The sequence below is a fragment of the Pelophylax lessonae genome, assembly GCF_965119305.1.
Source record: "Pelophylax lessonae genome assembly, chromosome: 12".
NCBI lineage: Eukaryota > Metazoa > Chordata > Amphibia > Anura > Ranidae > Pelophylax > Pelophylax lessonae.
In genome coordinates this window covers 182,385,355-182,407,021 of record NC_138779.1, presented here as the reverse complement: position 1 = coordinate 182,407,021, position 21,667 = coordinate 182,385,355, and the positions used below count along the sequence as shown (strand labels likewise).

General features: G+C 41.8%; 1 protein-coding gene across 1 annotated transcript in view; it reads right to left on the bottom strand.

Annotated features, from left to right (window-relative positions):
• Positions 1-21,667, bottom strand: part of SHANK1 (SH3 and multiple ankyrin repeat domains 1) — a 964,213-nt gene that overhangs the window by 520,306 nt on the left and 422,240 nt on the right. The window contains exons 3-4 of the mRNA XM_082273843.1: positions 18,077-18,280; positions 12,917-12,988 (exon numbers count right to left, since the gene is read on the bottom strand). Coding sequence (XP_082129969.1) covers positions 12,917-12,988; positions 18,077-18,280 — 276 coding nt within the window. The remainder of the gene's footprint in view (positions 1-12,916; positions 12,989-18,076; positions 18,281-21,667) is intronic.

Here is a 21,667-nt window from a genome sequence, read left to right as displayed (position 1 = left end):
GGATAAACCCCAAGCTGAATAAACAGAATGTTGGTCATACTGAGCACAGTGCACCATTTTTCTCCAAAATGCACAAGTCAGAGGTAGACGGTTAGATTCAAAATCTTGCCCACCTCGGTTTTGTCTTTAATTATACCCGCAGTTGGGTCTATAGTACAGTGCTTACCACCTCCCAGTAGCGGCCCGTCCATTGGGGGCACAGGGGCGCCGCCTCCCCTATCCATGCGTCCGGGCCCCCTAATCTACTTGCAGCGCGCCGGGCGCATGGATTCCAATGAGGTTTTTTTTTCTTTCTTGAAGCTCGTGATTAGAGCCAAAGGCTCTAATAGGCTTCAAAAAAGGGTGGTCTCGGGGCGCAGTGCTCTGCGCCCCGAGCCCACCCAGTTGTGTGACAATAGCGAATGAATATTCGTTATTGTCACATGGATTCTCCTCCTGGCCAATCAGGAAGGAGAAAGGAGAAGCCATGCCATTGGCCAAGGAGGAGGAGGGAGGAGACGCAGGGGAAGCCCGACCCACGGAGGAGACTGAGGGGGAACCCGCCGCTGCCGCCGCTGCCAGCCAGTCCAGGGTGTGAGTGAGCCGGTGACCGGGGGGGGGGGGGGTATGGTGTGCGAGCTGGAACTGGTGTGGTCGGGGGGGAGGTTATGGTGTGATCCATCTGCTGCCCCCCCCCGGCCCATGGAACACCAGCCGCCACTGCCGTCTCCCATGTTCTACTTAGTGCAAGGTTTCCAAATACACTAAAACTTCTGTCCTTGTGATCTCAGATTCTGAAACATGACTTGGGCAAAGACTGCAGAATAGTTTGATTAGCTGGAATTATAGATTACCTTGACCACCAATAAGTGACTTCTTAATAGAAAGGCCACTGATCTGTTCAATTTCAGCCCTTCTTTGTAGGCTTGGAATAAGTTTTATTGACTTAAACATTTGCAAATCATGTTTATGTGTTTGAGAGTATATGCCTGGACATGAGAGGTGGATCTTAAAGGAGAAGTGTGGGATTTTAAAAATAAGCAAACATGTATACTGACCTCCATGCTGCTGCTGTTCCCTGCCAGCTCTAAGCCTGAGAACCGAGTGGATCACATGACCGCTGATTGCTCTGTTCTCGGTCTTCTCTGAGCAGAGAGCGTCGTCTGTAAGTCACCACTCTCTGTCCTGCCACTCCAGCGCTCACTGGAGAGCCAGGCTGGGGAGGGAGCAGAAGTGGCTGTCTCAGGCTCTCAGAAGATGCCAGTCAAGCATCTGGGTTGATCCTGACATTATTGTCGGGATCCTTCTAGAGTCTAGAGTGGCTCTGTGATATCACAGGAGAGCACAAGTGCATTCCTGTGATCCAGAAGAGAAGTTTGGCTAAAAAAAGGCTTTGACCATGCTCCTCTTTTAAAATGGTTATAAGCAGGTACCATAAAGGATTTTGCTTAGTTGCAGAGTTGCAGAAATGATCTGAGCCTTTTTGGCACAGTAAAAAGTTCAGTCATATGACTAAGCATCTCTTCCTCCTGATGGTGGGGATTCCATGCTATACTGTTCATCCTGAGGCAAGATGCAGGCTGTTTGTGAGCAGGGGGCATGTTTAAGAGGCAGGTTGTGATTCGTCAGGGGGTGTAGTGGCTGAACAAACTACCCAATACAGACATAGAGTCACGCTGCTCACAGGTGAGCCGCCTCTAACGGCATGATCTCCTCCATGCAGGGTGCTCACCCAGTCGCAGCTGTAACAGAGGAAAGGAAATCCGGATGGCTTCACACCAATGCTGAGATCCAGAACGCCTTTGTTCATGTAAAATCATGAAGAAAACCATGGACAAGCAAAGGAGGAACTGCTAACGCGTTTCACACATTTTTTTTATCAAAGCCTGCATGTTTTTTTACTTTGAACTGGTCATTTATATCCGGCCGAACCACTCCCCATGATGGTGTTTTGCTAATTACCCAATTCAATAATATGTTTTCATCACTACTCAATAATCAAAAATGTGTAGCGTATCAAAACAATAAAATAAAAATGTTACTAAAAGATGAAGTGTTCCAAAAATGATAAAATATAAAAAAACATGTGTTAGTACTGCCGAACCCTAATAATGATACAAACTAACTATAATATATCTGAGAATCTTACAAATACATTGTCAATTAGCACGGATTCAGAAAAAACAAAAAGCAAAAGGGAAAACCACTGCAGGACCACTGATACCGCCAAGAGACAGTAAAAATACTGAACAGGACCCAGTCAGGGATCTTCCAGGGGCACAAACACCAGTGTTCCAGACAAACCACTATGCTAATAGATACAATACCAAAATTGCAAAAAAAAAAAATATATATATATATATATATATATATATATATATATATATATATATATATATATATATATATATATATAAAATTGCTCAAACTTACCAACATATATTATATTGTGGATATTTAACCACTAAACTACAGTACATGTAATCCATTAATCATAGTAATCACTTAGATCCCATTCAAAATTGAATCCTGACGGATGATACCAGAGTGAGGTTGTAAATGGGGTTTACGTAGAACAAGGAGCAGTCACTAATGGTGTACCATAAGGCTCTGTACTGGGTTCTGTTCTATTTAATCTCAATGTAAGTGATATAACTAAAGGTTTGTTGGGCAAGATATGTCTTTTTGCTGATGATACATCAACCCTGGAAGTGTCTAACACGCAGGGCTTTTTTTCAGCTGGAACTTGGTGGAACTTAGTTCCACCACCTCTGGCTCAGGCCCTCTGCTCCCCGCTCGTCACCACTATCACTTGTAAATACAGAAGTCTTCCGTATTTACAAGTGACAGCTTGTCTCCCAACAGCTCTCACATATCTGATCTCCTGAACAGCTTCTACTGAGTGCAGGATGGGGACAAGGGAGATGCAGGTGCCCAGGGTGCAGTGCAGATGCCTACACCCCTACTGGATGATCTCCCTGCAAGAAAGAGAGGTGGAGCCCCCTACAGTGTACAGGGAGGTAATAGAGCCGGCTGAATGCTTCAGCTTACTAAAGAAACAAAAGTAAGACGTGGATGTGGAAGATGGTAATGCTTTTAAAGAGGAGGGTTGGAGAAGATGGGGCAGTGGAGGTGGGGTTGCATGCAGAGGTCAGAGTTGAAAGTAAGATGTGGATAGGGGATGCAGCTGTCGAAGAAGGCTGAACTCTGCAGTCTGTATTCAGTGCACTCCTGAACTCTACACTATGTACATAATGCGCCCCCAAATTCTGCATATAGCACACCCCTGAACTTGGTATTTAATGCACTCCTGGCATTTAGCGCCTCTTTAAGATCCTCCCTATGGTGTGTGTGTGTGTGTGTGTTGGGGGAGGTTAAGGGGTCGTGGTTAAGTTCCTGCACCTATTTTCTGAGAAAAAAAGCCCTGGTAACATGGAACATGATTTGGCATTCCTGGACTGATCAAAGCAGTGGAAACTGCAGTTCAATGTTTCTAAATGTAAAATAATGCACCTAGGGAAAAAGAATCCCCTGAGAGAGTACAACATTGGGGATACAGTGTTAGCCAGCACTACCGAGGAAAAAGATTTTAGGGTACTTATTTCAGATGATTGCAAAATGAGCAAACAGTATGACCAGGCAGTGGAGAAAGTAAATAGAATTCCAGGATGCATCACTAGAGGGGTCACCAGCAGGAGGAAGGAGGTCCTGCTCCCCTATATAGATCTTTAGTGAGAACTAATTTAGAATACGGTCTCTAGTTCTGGAGTCCTCACTTACAAAAAGATATTGATAAGATAGATCGAGTCCAGAGACGGGTACCAAAAATGGTGAAAGGTTTGGGAGATGAAACATATCGAGAGCGACTTCAGGAACTTAATATGTACAGTCTGCAGAAAGAAGGTAAAGCCCTTTTGAAACCTTTAAATACATCAAGGGGGTGAATAAGGTTCAGGAAGGCAGTTTTTTCAATATGAATCCAAGAACACAGGGACATGACCTCAAACTAACTGGAGGGAAGTTCAAAACTAATCTTAGAAAGTATTTTTTTTTTTACTGAAAAGGTAGTTGATGATTGGAATAAAGTACCAGCAGAGGTAGTGAGACAGTCAACAATAAATGGCTTCAAACATGCTTGGCATTAACATATCTATAGTCAGACAACGAAGTTAACCACTTGCCGACCGCCACAAGACTATTTACGGCAGCGGTCAGCCCCTCCTGGGCAAAGTGACGTATATATACGTCACTCGCCCGCGAGCCAATAGGGGGCGAGCGCGAGCCGCTGGAGGCGCGCTACCGCCCCCGCTCATTCACTGTGTTCCCTGCGCGAGTGACCGGCGGCTCGGATGTCCGCCGGCCACCCGTGGTCGTCCGCTGCAGAGGGAGAAAGGCAGGCGGCTGATGTAAACAAAGCCACCTGCCTTTCTCCCTGGTGTAACTGCAGAGATCATACGAACCTACTATGTAGGATCGTATGTCTCTGTGGTTACATTAAAAGCCACACCCCTTTACAGTTAGAAGCACGCCCCTAGGGACACGTTTAACCCATGCTTCTCCAATAAAGTTAACCCCTTCCCTGCCAGTGTCATTTTTACATTAACAGTGCATATGAATAGCACTGATTACTGTAGTAATGTCACTGGTACCCCCAAAAGTGTCAAAAATGTCAGTCAAGGGTCCGATCTGTCCGCCGCAATGTCGCAGTCCTGCAAAAAAAAATAAAAAATCGCAGATCGCCGCCATTACGCGTTTGAAAAAAAAAAACAATAAAAATGACAAAAATCTTCCCTTAGTAAAATAACTTTTGCGCAAACCAATAAAAATACGCTTATTGCAATTTTGTTTTACCCAACATATGTAGAAGAAAACAAATTGGCCTAAAATGTTAAAAAAATTAGATTTTCACAATTTTTTGGGGGGAATTTCATATAAAAAATGTGAAAAATATTGTAATTTTTTCAAAATTGTCGCTCTTTTTTTGTTTATAGCACAAAAAGTTAAAATTGCACAGGTGATCAAATACCATAAAAAGAAAGCTCTGTTTGTGGGAAAAAAAGGATGTCAATTTCATTTGGGTATTGTGTCGCACGACCGCGCAATTGTCCATTAAAGTCACGCAGTGCCGAATCGCAAAATAGCCCCTGGTCTTAGAGCAGCCAAATCCTCCGGGGCTTAAGTGGTTAATGAAAAAAAAAAAAAAACAATAAAAAAAAAAATTTCTATTCTAGTCTGAACATGAAAAATACAGAATACCTTGTGTTTGCAAGCGTTCTGAATAAATCTACACCCCTCCTAGGGACCATAACATTTTTAATACCCTGTATCTGTACGGCAGATATGTCATCCGCCCATGAGCATCTTGCTCTTTCTCAATACTATATAAATGGTCATTTAGGCGATCGCTCAACCTTCTCGTGGCCCTGCCCATATACTGAATAGCACATATCCTACAGGTAATTATATATAAAACATTTCTAGTGTTACAATTTATACATTTTTTGATGGTAAACTCTCAATTGTTCACAGTGGATTTAAATTTGTCGCTCCTTTAAATCGTAAGGGCAACACGGACAATTTTCAGCCCCACACTTGTAATTACCTGTAAAATGTAACCAAGTTCTCTTCTGTGTCTTGGACTGGAAATCACTAGGGGACAAAAAACTACCCAAAGAAGGTGCCCAGCGAGAAACTATTCTGACACCCCTGGATGATATTTTAGCGTAGGTTTCATCTTCATATAGTAATGGAATACATCTTTCATTAATCTTTTTTATTCTAAACTAAAAGGATTAGACGGTACTGGCCGTAATAACCGGTCTATACCTGTTGATTTTTCTATGGTAACTGCTCTTTGTATCCCCATGATCTAAACCTGTCACACATTTCATCTGTCTCTTTGCAGAAGTCCTCCTCCTTACTGCAGATCCTCCGTACCTAAGCTGCTGTCCCACTGGTATGCCCCTGATCACGTGACCTGGGTGACTAGAATCTGGCCAGAGGAGCATGTTGCCAGAAAGATGTTTTCTGGCAAATGTTGCGACCATCTCCATCCTGCAAAGTGACATCCAAGAAGGAGATAGTCTCACTACTTAATTGACCAGTACATTTCAAGTTTAATTGATTGTCATTTAAATAGTCCAAAAATGTATAAAAACTATTAAACTGACCAGTGCAGATAAAAAACAAGTTGTCTATGTAGCGGCGGTAGAATTTGATTTAGGACCAAAATGGGTTTGTGCTCCCAAAAATGCGGATCCTCTCCCACCAACCCATTTATAGGGTGACAAAAGACAGGGAAAAGCGAGCCCCCATTTCTGGAGGTAAAATGAACCATCAAAAGAAAAAAAAATTGTAAGTAAGCAAGTAATGAAGACATTCCAAAATATATTCTTTATGAATAGAAGTATAAATGCTGTAATGGTCCGGAAAATAACTCCACAGCTGTAACTCCAATTCAGTGTGGTATAGATGAATATATACTGGATACATCACATATAATTCATATATCACCAGCTTCCCAGGTCATATTAGAGCATATGTTGAGTAGCTGTTTAGTATCTCTCAAAAAGCTAGGTAAATCCTTCACTAAGGGTTGTAATTGCCAGTCCACCCAATAACTCAACCGTTCATTTAATGACCCAATCCCAGCCACAATGGGTCAGCCCTTGTAGGTTTTTGGGAGGTGATGAAATACAGGCATAAGGAGGGGGATCAGCAACCCAATACAGATATGCGGTGTGTCTGCACAGTGTCTTGGCCAGCCAAAGGATGAGCTCTGAAGAAGGGGGGACACCCCCGAAAAGCGTAAGCTGTTTTTTGGTGGTTTACTTCTCACCATGGCCCGCATCGGTGAATGAGGCTCGGTGGACCCATTATTGCATATTTTGCTTGTGTTTCATATCCGCCTTGTGAATATGATGTCTATACTGCCTTATTTAAATAAACTGTTATAAAGGTCATGCGCTAGGCTGGTGCGCCCTCTGTACATTTTCTTTCTAAAAGGATGAAAACTGACCACAGTAACACAGATCAGCCTCTGTACTTTGTGTGGTCAGTTTAGAAAATGAAGAAAGGTGACTGGCAGGATCAACCAGCTACTTTAGGTGAAAGTAGAAGATGAAGACTATAATTTATAGCACACACATAGAAAAAAAAAAAAAATTAGGGTAACATACACTTTAAAGAGATTTTAAGTCGCTCTCTACTTGTGTGCACTATTATGCATTTATGCTGTGCTGGGCTTTTGTCAGCTTGCCTCCAACTTTTTGTCATGCTGGTAAGAGAGAATGTATCTGCATGATTATTATTCAGTCTTGAACCACCCTATCATATAAATCATTGATACTTTATTATCTTTGGGAGTTCTGACACATTGAAGAATGATCCTCAGTATTTCCACTAAACAACTTGGTCTGGTGATTTGTCAGAGTTCTTTTTGCACTGTCTATTAGCTTAATATAGACAGCTAAAATGCCAGAAAATATTTAGGTTGTACCACATTCTGCAAAATTTTGACAGAACCAATCACCAATCGGTATACTGTATATAAATCTGAATCTCCACTGTAACTAATAGTGCTGCCTTATTTATCAGGGATTAATTAGGTTTCTCAATGTTTACTTGTTTTCTCTCCCTGTCAAAGGGAGTGTCAGGGCGTGAGGCCATTAAAAAAAAAAAAAAAAAAGTCCCATTTCTTGCATGAGCTCAACCTTGATGAAATACTGTCAGATTAGAAAAGATTGCTGCCAGGATTAATAGGGATTTTTTTTTCTTTTTGTAATTGACCGGTTTGCTCTCTTCTAGCAACCCAGAAAGTTTGATAGGTATCTGCAATGAGCTCAAGCAAGAGACAGGTAAGCCTCTGAGGGTGCGATACAGCCTGTTCTTGGGCTGACATTTCTGCTCTGACAGAGAAAGAACAATGTGAATAAAGTGGATCCTTTTAGAGTGGACATTCTGTTCCTTACAAATGCCCGTTACTGACTAGCTGCCTTTAATATATATATTGTAGATATACCTGTGAACATCATCAGCTTAAAGTAGGCCAATACTCAAAGTTTAACATAAGTGCTAAGAATCTTGTTAGGAGAGTTAAAAAATAATAGAATAGCTAAACTAAAAAAAAATATTATAAAATCATTAAAAAAAACTGTACCAAACACAAAAAGAGTGGGCACACCAGCCTCGTGCATTAACGTGATACCACTTTATTGTAAAAAAAATATATATAAATCCAATATACTCACAAGAGGGAACAACAGCAAGCTTAAAATCAGTCCAAATGGGGAAGTGATTGGCGCCTATGTGTACCGGAGCAAGGAGTGGATACGAGTGGTAATAGGAAGGATAGGACGGAACCAGATTGCCGGTGTATGGGAGCGATCCCTGTTATCGACCCGCCATTTACCCCTGTAGGGGTACGGACATCCGGTAAGCACAGGACCCCAGGAGAGGGGGAGCACCCTATCTTCCAACCACTCACTGCACTCCCGGCTTCATAGAAAAAAAGAGCACCTTACTCCATCCTTATATGGACTATAGAACTTTATGATTTCTGTACCAACTCTGATTGCACTATTTTTGGACAATTTTAAAATACACAGAACCTGCTTTTTGAGCCTTTGAATTTATATGGTTCTCACTTTCATAATTTATATAGTTATTTGCACGGCTGCACTTATTTATTTACTAGTGTTTATATTGTCACCAGTGTGGGATGCACATAGTTCACCCACTTATTTATTTTCATTGCTTATGAGTATGCAGTTGCACTTTATTGAATAGATGGTTATGACTATTCGGAATGCACCTTATTTAGTTTGATTAGTGCACTATATTTATTTTTTAGCACCTTTGCACACTAACTCTGTATATCACCATAATTTATTAACACTATCTTTATATGCTTTTATATTTTTATACATATCATATTTATGTTGAGTATCAATAAGCCCGTTAGGTATTGAACACATTTATTTATTTATTGATTTGGTATCAGCACATAGTGTTAATTTTACACACATATTACACACCCATTGTGTTTTTATATCCTATTACTTATATAGTTCTCATTCCCACATACATTCTATGTGCATTTGCATGTGTTGAACTTGGTCTTGAACTATAGGAGCCTAACCCAGATTTCCCATTAACCTACTTTCCTGGCAGCGCCAATCACTTCCCTTTTTGACATTTACACCTGACGCTCCCCCATTGGGGGTGCATCTTTTGGAGTGGGCAGCAGCCATTAGTGTTTTATTTATAGAAATTTTACGCACTATTTTATAGATAGCTTATCCTAAGCGCGGATCTTTCTTCTTTTCTTAAAATCAGTCCAGCCCCAATGCTGAAACAATGCCCATCCAAATAAGGGCATAGCTTACGCGTTTCAAGGGCAATGCTGTTTTCATCAGAGATGAACCCAACAACCTCTGCAGTGTATATATAAAATAAAATAAAGTGGTCTTATGCTAATGCACTAGGCCTGTGTATCCTCTCTTTTTGTTTTTAGTACAATGAGTGGTCTAAGGTTTCCCATATCTGAAGTGGGCAGCAAGACCGATGTGTAGCAGAATTTCCCAGAGCCAATTCCTTCCTTGGTCTGGTGATACAGAAGAGGAACACTTGCTGAGACTGTCCCTCTATGCACATCTTCATATACTTGACGTTCCAGCTCACTTGTAGTGCTGACAAAGGTTTCTTGTTCTTTGGCACACACAGCAATTACCTTTCTAAGAGAAAATGTCCAGATTCCAGTCATGCTGACCATATATACTCAACAAGCATACTCATATGCCTAGCGAATCTAGCATTGTCCCACCATCTTTCCTTCTTATGTCATTGGAAGCTGGCTGTCTCTTCCTGGTCCCTCCTCCAGTACAGAGGCCGCATCAGGAGGGTGCTTGGGTATGTGTTAGCACCCCTTGGCAACCCTATCAACAGCCATTGTGGGTGCCCTGGGAAAGAGGTACACAGCACAAAGTGGAAGGCAGTTTTCAGCCTGGGTCCCCAAGCTGTTACCATGACTGCAACCAAACCCGGTTACCTTATGCTGGCGGTGAACTAGCTCCAGGTGCACATGCAGTAAACAGGCACTTTCACTAGACATGCCACCATCTTGCCCAGAACTGCCAAGTTACATTGTTAGCATGCTACTGATTGTGAGGAGGGGGCAGCTAGGGTAATGGCAAATACTGTCATGTTTGTAATGTAGCAAATTACCCATTAAAAGGCAGAGTTGTATAAAGTACTCGAAACCCATACTTGAGTAAAAGTACAAGTGCTCGATCAAAAAGTGACTTGAGTAGAAGTGGAAGTGCTCGATCAAAAAGTGACTTGAGTAGAAGTGGAAGTGCTCGATCAAAAAGTGACTTGAGTAGAAGTACTAAAGTATTCAACATTTTTTGTACTAAGTATCGCAAGTAGTTTTTAAAAAATTTTGCTACTCAAGTACTGAAAGTAAAAGTACAAGTACTGTGTTATGTAGTTATTAAAGAAAGAAGTCAAAAGTTTGAACATCATATTGTTTTTTATTATTTCAAATGCAGCTTTTATTTATACATCAAGTAGCATTTATTTTCGTATGCGCTGATAATACACATGGTTTGAGCTTCATGAAACCTGCCATCTACTGTTCTGGCAGTGGTAATTTTTATAATAGTAACGAGTAACTATGCAGCACAAAAAAAAATATTGAAGTAGAAGTATTGAAATCATTGAAAAAATGTAGTGAAGTAAAAGTGGAAGTAGGAGAAAAAAATGATACTCTAGGAAAGTACAGATACCGCCTTTCAGTACTTAAGTACAGTAGTGAATTAGTTCTACTTAGTTACTATACATCTCTGTTGAAAGGGGACATTTGGACTGCCAATATAATGAGGGTAAAGGTACAATATCTTCTATTGTAAAGGGGTAAACTGCACACTGATCACTAATGTGAGAGGGAGCACTGACCACCAATGTAAAAGACCACACTTAGCACTGCCCACCAGTGTAGGAGGCTACGCTGAGCACTGATCACCAATTTAGGAAGGTGCACTGAGCCATGACCACCAATGTAAGGGGGGCACTGAGCACTGACCACTAATGTAGGAGGATGCACTGAGCACTGACCACCAATGTAAGGGGGGCACACTGAGTGCTGACCTTAAATGTACGGAAAAATACTGAATTACAGTCCACCACTATAAGGGGGCACACTGAGCCAAAATAGGAGAGAGCTCTGACCACAAAAGTAAGAGGAAGCACTGACCACCAACGCAAGAGGGAGCACTGACCACCAGTGCAAGAGGGAGCACTGACCACCAATGTAAAGGGGCACACTGAGGGCTGACTACTGGTTTAGGATGATACACTGAGCACTGACCACCAGTGTAGAAGGAAACACTGAGCACGGACCTCAAATGTATGGAAACACACTGACTTTCAATTATAAGAGGGCATACTGAGCACAAATTACCAGGGTATGGGGACTGACTACCAATGGTGAGAGTCACACTTAGCATGGGCCACCAATAAAGGGGGAGAAGACACTGAGCACAGACCACCAATGTAAGAGGGCCAACTGTGCGATGACCTTAAATGTAGGGGGGCATACTGAGCACTGACTACGAGTTTAAGAGATACACTGAGCACTGACCACCAATTATAATGGGGCAAACTGAGCACCATTGTAAGTGAGCACACTGTGCAACTAATGTTGTACATAGTTCTGACCTCTTTATTCTATATGCTATGCTGTATGTTACACAATAAATGGGCACAATGGCTACACAGTTCTGACTGCCATACCCCATACACTGTGTGGTATATTATGTAGCTGCACCGCATATGCTTTATACATTACAAAGTTTGGATCATTGCATTATTTTTGCTTTGTTGTACATTACATAGTACTGATCACTCACTTCATTGACTACTATGCTCATTAGTGTTTGACTGCTCGCTGGCCTGTGTATTTTTTAGTGTGTGGCTGAGTCTTTAGATGGCTCTCTGGCTTCTCTGTGGCCATTGGGCTATTATAGGTAACTATCCCACTGACACCATTGATTTTTGATACCAATGGCTGGAGTTTATTGCTTACCCTGACACCTTGCTGGAGGTTATTGCTGGGGGTTTTCATTGCTTGCCCTAACAAAGGCAAGGAGTTGTCATTGCTGGCCTTTACATTTGTTGTTCCAGACACATGCTGGGGGCTTTTATAGCTGGCCCCAATAGGGCTTATTTTGCATCCACAATCTTTTCAGCCTACCTCCAGATCCTACTTATTCTATACAAAGGTAGAAAGGTAAAAATGTCCAGTTTTTGATCATGTTCACTTTTTAGCCAGTGAAGTGTCTGGCCTCCTAGCTGATACACAGAGATGAAACAAATCCTCCTACATAAATTGTACCTGTTTCTCTGCAGTCTCTCTACATCCACTCAAAGTTCAGAATTTTTAAAGCTTGTCTGAGCTGTCAGAAAAAAGGGGGCGGAGAGCTGAAGTTACACTCTGCAGAGCACTGTGAGAAGAGCTCTGACAGCTGATTGGAGGGTAGGGACACTCTCCCCCCCCCCCCCCCCTTTCATACAGCACACAGGAGCAGAGCCGAGGCTGTGAATCGAAAACTCTGTACTGGAGATCCCTTCCTTTTGGTGTCAGCAAAACCTGTCAAAAGTGACTCATGCGGACAGCAGAGGAATGAAGTAGCAGACAGAAATTACACTTCGTGCTCTGAATTGAGATAAGTACATACTATTAAGGGATATGCTTTGTTCATATTTCATATCTACGGTTTACAACCACTTTAAAAAACAGTTTGTCTAAATATCTGGATACTGATAACTTTAACTGCCTATTTTCACAGTAGATAACCACTTCTTATATTCGTCATTATATGCTTAATTTTAATTTCTCACGCTTGTGACAAGTTTATTTTGCACATTAAAAACTTACCTTGGTATGGAGCTTGGCCAATTGCTTTTCATCAAGATTAGTCTGTTTGTAAACCCTCGTCTTGTAGCGGAACTGAAAATATACAGCAAAAACAGAAATCAGCTAAATAGAAGGTTTCATAGACTCTTATTACAAGGACGATTCGTAAGCCGATATAAAATTGTCTTAACAAAAGCATAAAAAGCTCCATTAAACAAAATATTCTCTAACTTTTGTAACCATGGTGACCAGTCTTTGGAGAGCAACAATCTGGGAACAAGCATACAAAAACTTTAAGCAATGAAATGATAATGCGCAATGATCATATGTAAACTACAGAAACCTATCCTGACCAATCAAATTTCACCGTTCTTCAGTTCACTGCATTGAGACAGGTGGCTAGTTGTTACATGGTAATGCAGTTGGCACATTTTCCAAGACGTATTATCTACTGCTAGAATAAAATGTTTCTAAAACATACCTGCTGCAAAGAGGAAAGTAAAGCTGTTGCTGGAAGAATGAATGCAAGGTACTCATTTGGGAAAGGGGTGGTGAAACCTTTGAGGGAAATTGAGGATGGAAACTGATCTGGGGGTCCTAGTTGATCACAGACTCAGCAATGGCATATAACGCCAAGCTGCAGCAAGCAAAATATTAGCATGCATTAAAAAGGGTATTTAGTCCAGAGATAAAACTATAATTCTTCCACTTTAGAAAACTCTGGTCCGGCCGCAATTTGATTATTCTATCCACTTCTGTTCACCAACCCTCAGGAAGGATTTGCAGGAACTAAAGAGAGTCCAGAGAAGGGCAACAAAACCAATAGGGGCGCTGGAAGACCTGTTACAAGTAACGACTACAAGTAGTAAACTCATTCTCACTGGAGAGGAGATGCTTAGGAGGAGATATGATAGCAATATACAAATACCTCAATGGTGATTCTAGCATTGGGGGGAAAACTTTTCAGTCTCAGGGAGTTTAAGAGGAGAAGTGGCCACTCAACGAAGTAGGAGAATCAGTTTTACCTTTAGCTGCGTTAGAGGTTCTTTTCTATCAGAGCGGTAAGGAAGATTGAGGACATTCCATCCAGCTGGTCAGCAGGAGTCCTAATATTCTGTGGCAGCTCATATTAATATTTTTTGGGTGGCAGGGCTTTGCTTGTGGACCCTTCCAATTTCAACTGGATGATTTTGAGCCATCATATACCTAAATACTACCAACCTACTGATATTCACTCTACGCTTGTCCTCTTTCTATGACAACCCCCAGACCTTGCTATTTAGGACTATACATCTGATAACCCCATATGAATGACCCCAGGGAGGATATATGGCTACATATATACCATGCTATGAAAATTATTTCATATTGCCTTGGTGGCTATTGCCTGGAATCTGCGCCCTCATACTTACCTCTAGGACCTGCATGGCTCCCTGCAATGTTCAGCATTTGTCCAGCTGCCCTGCCTTTATTGGCACTAAGTGTTTATTATCACAACCTCTATATGATTAAAAATCAGAGTTCATAGAAGAGACCCACGGAACCTTCAAGATTTGAAGACTCTTTGTGTGGAAGAATGGGCCAAAATCACACCTGAGCAATGCATGCGACTAATTTCTCCATACAGAAGGCATCTTGAAGCTGTCATTACCAACAAAGGATTTTGTAAGTATTTAATAAATTTCAGTGAGCATGGTTAATACTTTTTCCTTGTGTACTTCCATTTTATTACACAACGTAATTTCTGAACCTATTTGTTTTGGTTTCTCTGTATGTATGGATTGCATGGGTTTTTACTGACATGGTGAAAATGTTATGTCAATAGCACCTTTAGAAATATATTTACCAAAAAAATACTTATTTTACCTGCTGTATACTGGAATTTACACAGCTTTTAAGCAGCTCTGACTTTCTGACTGCCTATCACAGAGACTTATAGTGTGACTGTGGTCAATGCTCCCTTTTAGGCAGTTAGGGACTAGGGATGCTCGAACTTTTGAAAAGTTTGAAAAGTTTGGTTCGGCCAGAACACCCGAACTTCCCGAAAGTTCGGGTCCGGATTCCAGAACTCCATTGAAATCAATGGGACCCGAACTTCGGTAATAAAAAAAAACACAATTTTGAATCCCTAAAACCCAATAAATGCCCCTAAAAAGTGCCTAGGGTTCTGGGTCATGCCCCAGGGACTATTAATCACACAAAAAAAGTTCTTAAAAATTGTCGTTTTTGATAGGGAGCCAATTATTGAAAAAATTGTTGAAAAAAAAAAATAGTTTTTTGATTATAGCGCATGATCAAAAAATTGCACAGGTGATCAAATACCACCAAAAGAAAGCTCTATTTGTGGTAAAAAAAGGACGTCAAATTCGTTTAGGTACAGCGTCGCACGACCGCGCAATTGTCCGTTAAAGTCACGAGGTGCCGAATCGCAAAATACCCACTGGTCAGAAAGGGGATAAAATCTTCCGGGGCTTAAGTGGTTCATGGACAATTGCGCGGTACCCAAACAAAATTGATGTCCTTTTTTTCCCACAAATAGAACTTTCTTTTGGTGGTATTTGATCACTTGTACGATTTTTATTTTTGCGCTATAAACAAAAAAAGAGCGAAAATTTTCAAAAAAAATAACAATATTTTTCACATTTTTTTATAAAAGATTCTCAAAAAAAAATGTAAAAATTAAATTTTCTTATAACATTTTAGGCCAATTTGTTTTCTGCTACATATGTTTGGTAAAAAAAAAATCGCAATAAGCGTATTTTGATTGGTTTTCGCAAAAGTTATTGCGTTTACTAACTACGGGAAAGATTTACATCATTTTTATTGTTTTTTTTTTTACTAGTAATGGCGGCGATCTGCGATTTTTTTGTGGGACTGCGACATTGCGGCGGACAGATTGGACCCCTGGCTGACATTTTTGACACTTTTGGGGGTACCAGTGACATTACTACAGTAATCAGTGCTATACATATGCACTGTTACTGTCAAAATGACATTGGCAGGGAAAGGGTTAACTTTATTGGTGATCAAGGGGTTAAGTGTGTCCCTAGGGGCGTGATTCTAACTGTGGGGGGCGTGGCTTGTGATGTAACCACAGAGACATACGATCCTACATAGCAGGATTGTATAGTCTCTGCACTTACATCAGGGAGAATGACAGACGGCTGTGTTTACATCAGCCATCTGCCTTTCTCCCTCTCCTGCGGGAGATCGCGAGTGACCGGCGGACATCGGAGCCGCCAGTCACTCGCGCGGGGATGCCCGTGAACGAGCGGGGGTGGGAGCTCGCCCCCTACAGGCGGCTGAGCGAGTGACGTACCCCTACGTCACTTTGCCCAGCAGCGACTGCCTGCCGCAGTATATCTGTGGTAGGCGGTCGTTATGTGGTTAAAGTGACTGTAACGGTATACATTTTATTTTTTAAAAATAAACATGCAATGGTTTTGTACAGAGCAGCCCCGATCCTCCTCTTCTGGGTTCCCCTTCTAGCGTTCCTGACTCCTCCCTTCCCACCAAGTGCCCACCATAGAAAGCTACTTACTATGGGGGCACTCATGCGGGTTTGCTCCTGAGACGGCTCTGTGCATCCATTAACACACAGATCGTTTCTTGGCCGACCCCCTCCTCACTGGCTGTGGTCCTCCTCACTCACTGCTGTCTCTGAGCCAATGAACAGGGAGAGAGCTGAGAGAAGCTGCGTTCTTGTGCACAGCACTGGATCAAGATGGGGCTAAGGTAAGTATAAGGGGGGGGGGGGGAGAGCTGCATGCAGAAGGTTTTGTACCTGAAGGCATAGAATAGAAATAGATCCACATCAACCGTCTCAATTCCAAAATATACAAAATATTGGAACTAAAGAAACCTTGGGGTGTCTACTTTCCAAAACGGGGATTTTCTTTTTTGGGGGTACCTGCACTGTTCTGGCAATTTTATTTTTTTCCTATATATAGTTTAAAAATAAAAATCAAGTGATTATTAATTACCACCAAAAGAGAGCTCAGTTGCCTCAAAAGATGATAACATTTATTTGGGAGCATTGTTGCAAGAGAGAGTAATTGTCATTCAAATTAACACAGCACTGAAAACTAAAAAAATGGCCTGGTAATGAATGGGTAATATAGGCTGACACTCAGGTTAATGTCTCACTGACTTGGAAAAAGTATACTGACTGAGGCCCCTGAGGACGCACATTTGCTGGGAAACACGTTGGGCGGAGCTATCCACGTGACGTCTAGCCGCCACACTGTTGCCCGCGGTGGCAGCGTTTTCGATGTGAGTTACAAGCGGCATTTTGTTTTTTTCAATACTGGCTTTTTATCCACTGCTAGTGTATTGTTTTTAGCTGCTTTATATAATAAAATACTACACTACGATACCTCATCTCTTTTGTCCTATGGTATTATTTGGTGGTAAGAGTGACTACATGTCCCCTAAAGACATCTGAGTTTGGAGACCCCCAACAGAGGATACAGTTGATGATACTAGGATCCATCCATCCCCGCTGAGTGCGTTAGCTGCATGCTGTATGACAGCACACACTTTTTTGTGAGTTTGCTCTGCATGTGGGGAAGGAGCACGAATGCAAAACTTTTGTTTTACTTGTTTTTTGGTGTTTTTTCCACTATTCTATATAGTGTCAAACTGTCAATTAATTACTACACTATAAGACCCTTTTATGGTTTGATGTTATACCATGTGATTTTGAGGAAATGACAGCATCCGACACCAGACGAGAGTGACCATTGAGGATTACATCTGCATTCAATTGCATAATGTGTGTTAGCTGTTCTCTTGCGTGAGACAGCACCTGTCCCTGGTGAATGGTCACTTCTCCTGATTTGCACAAAGAAGCACTATATTTTGATGGACTTTGCACTGATGTACTATATTGTTTAGTTTTTTGTGGGTTTTTTTGGAGAGCTGCAATCTTTTTTGTTTTATACCCACTGGGAAGGTTGGGGAGAAGTCAGAAGTCCTTATAAGCATGATTGTTCTGGGTCAGTAACTTACAGTATAACTAAAGGGATCACAAAAAAGTTCAGAATGACATGTAGGCTACTTGTATTTGCAATGACAGCCTCCATATTTCTCCAAAGAAAATGCTTCCCACCCCAGAAAGAACAGCTTCATCGGTTTCATTATTCTGGCATGTACACAATTGTGTTGCAATACTTTCAATACCTCCAAATATGGAACCCCTTTTTCAAAGGACTGTGGGTATTCCCGAAGCAGCCGCTCCTCGTCCAAGAACTTGGCATCTCTCCCATTGGTGGCTGGTTGAAAGAGACCGTAGTTGAGGACATCCTTGAGGCTCTCATTTAGCGTGCACAGTATCTGCTGCTTTGCCACCCAGATAGTGGCATCTGGATTAAATCGGAGGCATTTCTGCAAAGAAAAACAGTAAAGATTTAATCTTTTACATGAGGACAGCCATCAGAAGTTTTATTACAGAGTAAAACCAATGAAAACTGAACTTTTAATCCAGTAACATTTGCAATATGTCCAAATTAAAATGACAATTTTTAGGTCCTTTTTTTTTAAATTGGATTTTTAGTGTGTTTTTAGAGAGGACACTTTTTAGGTTATTCCAACATCTACCTAACATTTTTGTTATGCATTTCATATTCACAATATTTTCTCTAAATGCAGATTTGTAAGGACTTCTGAACAGCAATCTGTATTGAATTACTTTTCAGAGGGTGCTTGACATGGTGCCTAAAGCCCACACCACCACGCTGCAATAGGGTTGCGAGGCAAATGAGGCACTTCCCATTGAACGTGACAGGGGGGTTATTTTTGGCACAGCCATGAAGCAAAGCATTGTGTACATCCCTATTTGGCTGCCTTTGAAGCTTAAAGTAGTTATAAACCCTTACATATACCCAGTGAAGTGACTGGTCTCAGCTGATACACAGAAATGAAACCCATCCTCCTACATAAGTAGTACTTATTTATCTATAGTCTTCTATTCTCTACAGCCATTCAAAGTGCAGAATTCAAAAGCTTGTCTGAGAGTTCAGAAAAAAAGGGGATGGAGAGCTGAAGTTACACTCTGCAGAGCTCAGTGGGGAGAGCTCTGAGAGCTGATTGGAGGGAAGGGACACACCCCTCTTCAAAAAGCACACAGGGACAGAGCTGAGGCTGTCAATCACAGACTGTGTGCTGGAGATCCCTCCCCTGTCCCTTTTTTCTATTTATGTAAGGAAAACTGGTCAGAAGTTACGCATGCTGATAGCAGAATGAAGCATCAAACAGAAATGACACTTAGTGCTCTGGGGTGAGACATATACACACTATAGAGGGATAAGCTCTGTTCACATTTCATGTCTGAAGTTTACAGCCACTTTGAAGTTTTAGTTCACCTCTGCAAAAAATAATAAAAAGGGGAACACCATACAACCTTCCCACCACCTCCAATACTTACCTCCATGGGTGCTGAGCTGTCAGTGGCAGGACTCTGTGCAGGCCTGTCAAGTTCCTTCACCCAAAACGCACTCATCTATGACTTTATGGACTTTGCTTTGTGCACTGATCCAAATCATTTGGTGGAGGGGGATCAGTGGCGGCTCGTCCATATGGGGTACAGGGGTACCGCCCCCCTAATACATGGGCCTGGACCCTAATCTACATGCAGGGTGCCAGACGCATGGACTTCAATGTTTTTTTTTTTTTTTGAAGCAAAAGATTAGAGCCTTAGGCTTTAATTGGCTTCAAAAAAGGGTGTCACCCAGTCGAGTGACAATAGCGAATTAATATTCGCTATTGTCTTTCTGATTCTCCTCCCGGCCAATCAGGAAGCAGGTCCTGAGACCTGATTGGCCAGGGAGTCTTAGGACTCCCAGGAAATCAGCTCTCAGGACCCATTTCCTGTTCGGAGGAGAAGCAACGGCCCCAGAGCAAGGGGTACTTGGAGCGTGAAGCAGCAGCCCTACCCCAGATCCTTGTCATCTGCCTTCTAGGGTAAGGAGGCCTCTATACGCTTCCGTCGTGGCCGGGGGTTGGCATTGGCTTTGGCATTGACTTGCTAACCCCCCCCCCAAAAAAAAAATTTTGAGCACCAGCCGTTACTGGGGGGGATTATGGTGTGGGGTTGTTTTTCAGGGGTTGGGCTTGGCCCTTTAGTTCCACTCCTTAGTTCCAGTGAAGGAAACTTAAGGCATCAGCATACCAAGACATTTTCATACTCCAAATTTTGTGGGAACAGTTTGGGGATGACCCCCTCCTGTTCCAACATGACTGCGCACCAGTGCACAAACCAAGGTCCATAAAGACATGGATGAGCAAGATTGGGGTGGAGGAACTTGACTGACCTGCACAGAGTCCTGACCTCAACCCGACAGAACACCTCTGGGAGGATTTAGAGCGGAGACTGTTAGCCTGCCCTTCTGGTCCAACATCAGCGCCTAAGCTCACAAATGCGCTTCTGGAGGAATGATCCAACATTCCCATAGACACACTCCTAAACCTTGTGGACAGCCTTCTCAGAAGAGTTGAAGCTGTTATAGCTGCAAAGCGTGGGTCAACTCAATTTTGACCCCTGCGGACTAAGACTGGGATGCCATTAAAGTTCATGTATGTTCATGTTAAGGCAGGCATCCCAATAATTTTGACAATATAGTATAATTTTAAAAATGTTTTTATATACTATATAAAAGGTTTAAACTCTTTCCCGTTTTTAACTAAAATTTTTTTCCATTTTATTCTGAGTAACAAACGAAGGCTCCTCTCACACTTATGCAACCTAAAAGTTTTACCGCAATTTGTTTGCCGTGATTTTGACTGGACATGAATCAATGCCTATGTCTATGAACCTCAAAACACATTAAAATCGGCCCAAAGTAGTGCAGGGACTACTTTGAAGTCGTTGCAACATGAAGGCACATAGATATGAACGGTACTCCTAGGAAATCATGGAGTATGACTTGTCATGCGACTTTGCAGTCCCGAGTCGCAGGACAAATCACAAGTGTAAAAGGGGCCTAAAAGATAAGTTTCTTTTAAAGTTTTAACATTTTTGATGGATCGGTCTCTTCTCTTGTATGAAGACAGGCTGATATCAGTGTGAGATCTCAAAAGTCTGCTGGTAGTAATTTTTTTTGGCCAAGATTTCCAAAAACAACAGACACCTGCGTTATTATCTCCCCATCACAGTTTCCAAGGTAATGAGAGCTTGTATTCTCTGGCAACAGTTTCCATGACAACCCTAAGAACACCAAAGCTGCTCGCTAGGAGTTCGACGAAAGTCCCAAAGGTTTGGCTAACGGAAGCATATTGATGCGCTGTGCTGGGAGATCAGCCAGAATTTCAGAAATGTTTTCCCGAGCAAAACCACAGTTTACTTTAATCTTGTTTAATCAAGCACAGGTAAAACCTCATTTAAAGCTGGTGTGCTGATCAATTATTAACAAAGGATCTGTATATGTTACAAATGTTAGTCTGTGGCTTAAGTAGCAATCCTAACCATTTACTGTGATCTCTTCCCACTGTGCGAGAGAACAAGAGGAGGACTTGTTACATAGCAGCACAGTGGAAGCGACCATTTTACCTTCGGTGGTGTCATTCATCTACAGTTTAAGTAAAATTCCAGTCATTCCATAACCTTGCGAATGTTTCAGGTTTTATCATTTGATTTCTAATAAAAGTAGTTTTTGTATATAAAACTTTATTTTATTAGAGAGGAACGTCGGTCCCCATCCGTTTGGGAAACTCACATGTGCGCACCCCATATATATATATATATATATAAAATGAAAATATACAACATGCTACAAA